This window comes from Marmota monax, unplaced genomic scaffold (assembly GCF_021218885.2).
Source record: "Marmota monax isolate L192 unplaced genomic scaffold, Marmota_monax_Labrador192_F-V1.1 WCK01_AAM20220418_F8-fsc00035, whole genome shotgun sequence".
Lineage (NCBI taxonomy): Eukaryota > Metazoa > Chordata > Mammalia > Rodentia > Sciuridae > Marmota > Marmota monax.
The window spans coordinates 599,996-604,663 of record NW_026691961.1 but is presented as its reverse complement, the minus strand read 5'-3'; the positions used below and the strand labels follow the sequence as shown (position 1 = coordinate 604,663).

At 50.4% G+C, this 4,668-nt stretch overlaps 1 protein-coding gene across 1 annotated transcript; it reads right to left on the bottom strand.

The window, feature by feature from the left end:
* Positions 1–743: 743 nt before the first annotated feature.
* LOC124093453 (olfactory receptor 11L1-like) lies at positions 744–1,703 on the bottom strand. The gene has a single exon (XM_046445857.1). It carries the CDS (start codon positions 1,701–1,703, stop codon positions 744–746), a length of 960 nt encoding a protein of 319 aa, XP_046301813.1.
* Between the last annotated feature and the right edge of the window lie 2,965 nt (positions 1,704–4,668).

Sequence of the window (4,668 nt, the reverse complement as noted above, 5' to 3'; positions counted from 1 at the left end):
ATATTCCATTCTCAGTGTCCAAATCTAAGTTTTTTGGGTTTTTTTTGCTTTTGAGTCATGGTATCCTTGCTAAATTTTGAAATAGAGTTCATTTACTCATGTTTTTTCTTTTAATATTTATTTTTTAGTTGTAGGTGGACACAATACCTTTATTTTATTTTTATGTGGTGCTGAGGGTGGAACCCAGTGTCTCACACGTGCTAGGCGAGTGTTCTGCCTCTGAGCCACAACCCCAGCCCCATTTACTCATGGCTTTACATTCCTCAGAAAAATCCTGATGACCTAATTTTTCTAACAGAATTACTAAGCTGCATTATCATTGACAAGTCAACATCAATGCCTGAGAAGAACATTGACTCGGCATGTGTGTATAGGAAATGTCCCTGAAGGGGACACATCTTTGAGGTACAAAGGACCAAGTGTAGATCAGACCATCAGATCATTAGATAGAGGACGACTGCCCCCACTTAACAGAGATTTTGTGGCCCGGGGTCCCTGGAACACTGCCGGGAGACGCATTAGGGGCAGGAGCCTGGGTCAGGTAGCTTCCCCCATCACAGCGCTGTACTAAGGCACCACAGGCAGAGCAGACTTGGAACGGCTGTCCAGTGGAGTTCAAAACACAAGTACCATGAACAGGTGGCCACATTAGGTGGTATCAACAGCAGACTATGGTTTTTAGTACTTACCATTTGCACATGAGTTTGAGTTTCCATTCTAAACTGCTTTTCTGTGTTGATATCTCAAAACTCCTGTCTGTTTCTGGTCAAGAGGAATCTCTTCTGTGCCAGAATTTTCCTGAACGCTTTCTTCACGTCTTTGTTTCTCAGGGTATATATGAGTGGGTTCACCAGCGGGGTGACCACGCAGTAGAACACGGAGATCACTTTGCCAATGGTGAAGTTGTACTTGGCTGGAGGGCGGACGTAGGCGAAGATGATGGTGCCGTAGTAGATGGTGACCACGATGAGGTGGGAGGCACAGGTGGAGAAGGTCTTCTTCCGAGCCTCTAGGGAGGACAGCCTGAGGACGGTGGCCACAATGTTGCTGTAGGAGGACATGGTGAGGAGGAAGGAGCTGAGAATCACCACAGAGCTGCAGGTGTAGCCCAAGGCCTCTGCCAAGAACGTGTCTGAGCAGGAAAGTTTAAAAATGGGGTCTGAGTCACAGAAGAAGTGGTTGATCTTCTGGGGGCCACAGAAGTTCAGGCGAGAGATGAGTATGGTAGGTAGGAGGGGGGCCGCGAAGCCCCCAACCCAAGACCCAGCTGCAAAGCGCAGGCAGAGCTGAAGGCTCATGAGAAGGGAGTAGCGGAGAGGGCTGCAGATGGCCACATACCGGTCGTAGGCCATCACCGCCAGCAAGATGCACTCGGTGGCCCCCATGGAGAAGAAGAAGTAGTACTGGACAATGCAGCCAGAGACAGAGATGGCTGCGCCCTTGGACAGGCAGGTGGCCAGCAACTTAGGCACCGTGGCTGTGGTGTACCAGATCTCCAGGAAGGACAGGTTTCCTAGGAAAAGGTACATGGGTGTCTGCAGCGTGGCCTCCACCAGGACGATGAAGATGATGAGGGTGTTTCCCACGAGGGAGAGCAGGTACACGGCCAGGAACAGCGCAAAAAGCGCGTGCTGCAGCCAGGGCGCTCCCGAGAACCCCAGCAGAAGGAACTCCCTCACCGCTGTCCTGTTGGCCAGGTCCATGCCGCATCCTCTGGTTGGGAAGGAGTCGACCACACTCAGGGCCTGGGAGACTTCACCTGGGCTGTCTGGCCGATCCTCAGGAACAGCCTCTCATGGGGCAGTTCTGGTAATCCACGTTTTACAGATGAAGAAATGAGGGGGGTTAGCCGTTTTCCTAGGGGTCTCCTCACCCTTCAGTGGCAGGGTGGGTTGGAACCCAGGAAGGTGGCCCCAGGCCAGTCCAAACTTGTACATCAAAGGACTGAACCTGGCATGGCCCTGTCACTGGAAACTCACCTCCCAAAGCACAGAGGGTGCCTGAGATACCAAGATGGGGGCCTGCCCTGCCGGAAGGAGGAGTGCCCCCAGCTTCAGCCTGGGGACCCGTCATCTGCTCCGTCAGTCAAGGGCGGGCGGAGAGGGTGGCCTCCGTGAAACCAGCCTCAGAGCACAAAGCAGGGGTGGAGGGGACACGAGCGGAAGACGTCTGTTTACAGGCACTCTTCACCCCCCAAGTTCTGGCTGACTTTAGAATCCTTGCACCTGTTATTTGCATCTGTCAGAAACGGTCAAGCAAATAGATTCTTAAAGGAACCAGAAAGCTCTAGAGAAGCGAGGATTCCCAGAAGGTACACCTGCCTCAGTGCCAAAAGTCCAGACGATGATATAAAGGAAAAAAAATATCCGGGTAGCCATCCTAAAATTGTTCTTGTATGCGTAGAATGGGATGGAAGCGTACATAAAGTCTCTGCGCAAACAACACAGGCATCTGTCTCCAGCATCACCGTGAAAACAACAGCTGAGTGTGACGTGTGGTCAGCTGGGTCCTGTCTGTCCACCTCCTGCTTTAGAATGTGGAGATTCTCAGTCACCAGACCCCACAGGTTCCCCCACAGCATCTACGTTCCCTGCAGTGCACAGAGGAGGAAGGGAGGGGAGCTTTCATTGACGGATCTTGGCAATTATTTGCCACAGAGTTAGAAGATCAAGTAATGTTACTGTGGTTGGGGATATCATTTTTAAAAAATTTTTTATTTGCTTTAATCAGTTATACATGACAGTAGAATTCATTTATGCACTTTGCTATACATAGATGGGATATGATTTCTCATTTTTCTGAGTGTACATGTTATAGGAACATATTGGTCATGCAGTCACACATATATATAAAGTAATGATGTCTGTTAGTCATCTAAAAATGCTGACATTTTTTCATATTTCCGTAACAAAATTTAAATTGTACTTCTTGCTGCACCACGATCCAACAGCATTTGAAATGTCACACTGTCCCTCCCTTTTCCTAAGTCTTTTTCCCGGTCACCTAGTCCTCTGTACTGAGAGGCAGGCTCCATGTTCCTCAGCAGCAGGAACTTAGAAAGTGAAGAGAGAGAAAATATCTTCTAAACCAAGCAATACTTTCATTAAAAAAAACTCAAGTGCAAAAAGCAACTCACACTTTATTAATTTGGTGGTTTTAATGCCTAGCCTGCAGTCTTTGCTCCCGCGTGGAGGAGGTCCTGCTGGGCCACGAGCATCACTGCTGGGCAGTTATGGGCCTGGCCCTTTCCCGTGGGCTACTGGGGAGCGGGCACACAGCTTTTCCCTGGGTACACTCACGTGCTGTTGTATTTTGCTCATTTTCAGAAATGTGATGTTGTTGGTCAAATAATCTTAGTTCTTCTTTTCAGAGAGGCTGTGGCTTGAATCAAATGAACCCATTGCCTCATCGACGTAGCGGGGACCTGTGGCTGTGCTGTTCGCCGTCACTCAGCATCTGTGTTACCAGTTAGCACCCCAGTCTTTGCTTGTCTTTCTCCCCTGTGGTCGGGGCTGGGGAGGGAAGGCCAGGGAATCTCCCTGGGGGCTTCATTAGGACTTCTCAGTGTGGGAGAGCTGGGCTTGACTTTGGGACATCACAGGGGCTCCCTGAGGACTTCACTTTCGTGAGGGTCACAGTTGCTCTCCCAGGGACTGAGGAAGAGCAGAGGAGGCCTTAGGGATGTCCCCGGGCCCCAGGCCACTGCAGCTGCCCTGCCTGTGGCACTCCCCTTAGAAACAGGACTGATGCAGCCTTTGCCCAGCGGGCCCTGGCTCCACGCCCAGCATTGCAAAGTGGATGGCAGGAGATGGGGCTGCTCTCTGGCCCCACAGCGAGGTTGCAGCACAAGGCACCCTGAACACACATACAAGCCCTCTGGCCACAGGGAAGTCTCCTTCACAAACACAGAGCTAAAACACAAAGGGGCCCTCGTCCTTCCATAACAGTGAGTGAGCCTAGGGGGACAAGGCCTGCCACCAGGAGGTGGGTGTAGCAGTCGGCAGGGTCTGGGGGGGAGCACCCTGGGTGTCAGATGATATGGATACGTGCGTGCAGAGCGACAAGGGGACCTGGAAAGAAGTGTGACCTTGTTCAAGTCACTCCAAAAAAGTGGTCTTTGACCTTCTTAATTTAATTTAATTTTTATTACATATTTAAAAGACCATTTATGGGGTAGAAAGTCATGATTCTTCTGAATACAAAAATCAGACCAAACTAATGAAAATAGGCATTATCTCAAACACTTAACACATTCGTGATGAGAACATTGGGAGTCCACTCTCAGCGATATGAAACACGCAGTTCTTATTATCAGCTATACCACCATGGTGTGTAACAGACCTCAGAAAAGTCAGACTTCCTCCTGCCCAGGTGAGGCTGCCGTCCATTACTGCCGTCCACTCCTCCCAGGCCCCCACCCTGGCACACGGAAGCTGCCCTCTGCTCCTGGGAGGTGACGTTTTAGGGTCCACCTGTGAGTGAGAACCGGAGGCCTTTGGGTCTGTGCTTACCTTACTTGGCATGACATTCTCTGGCTCCATCAATGTCATCGCAAACTACAGAGTTTCTCTTTCTTTGAAGCTGATTGATAGGAAAGCCCTGGTGTGAACAACCGCACCTTCCCTGTGACCCATCCATCCGTGGGCACTTAGGTTGGCTCCCTGGCAT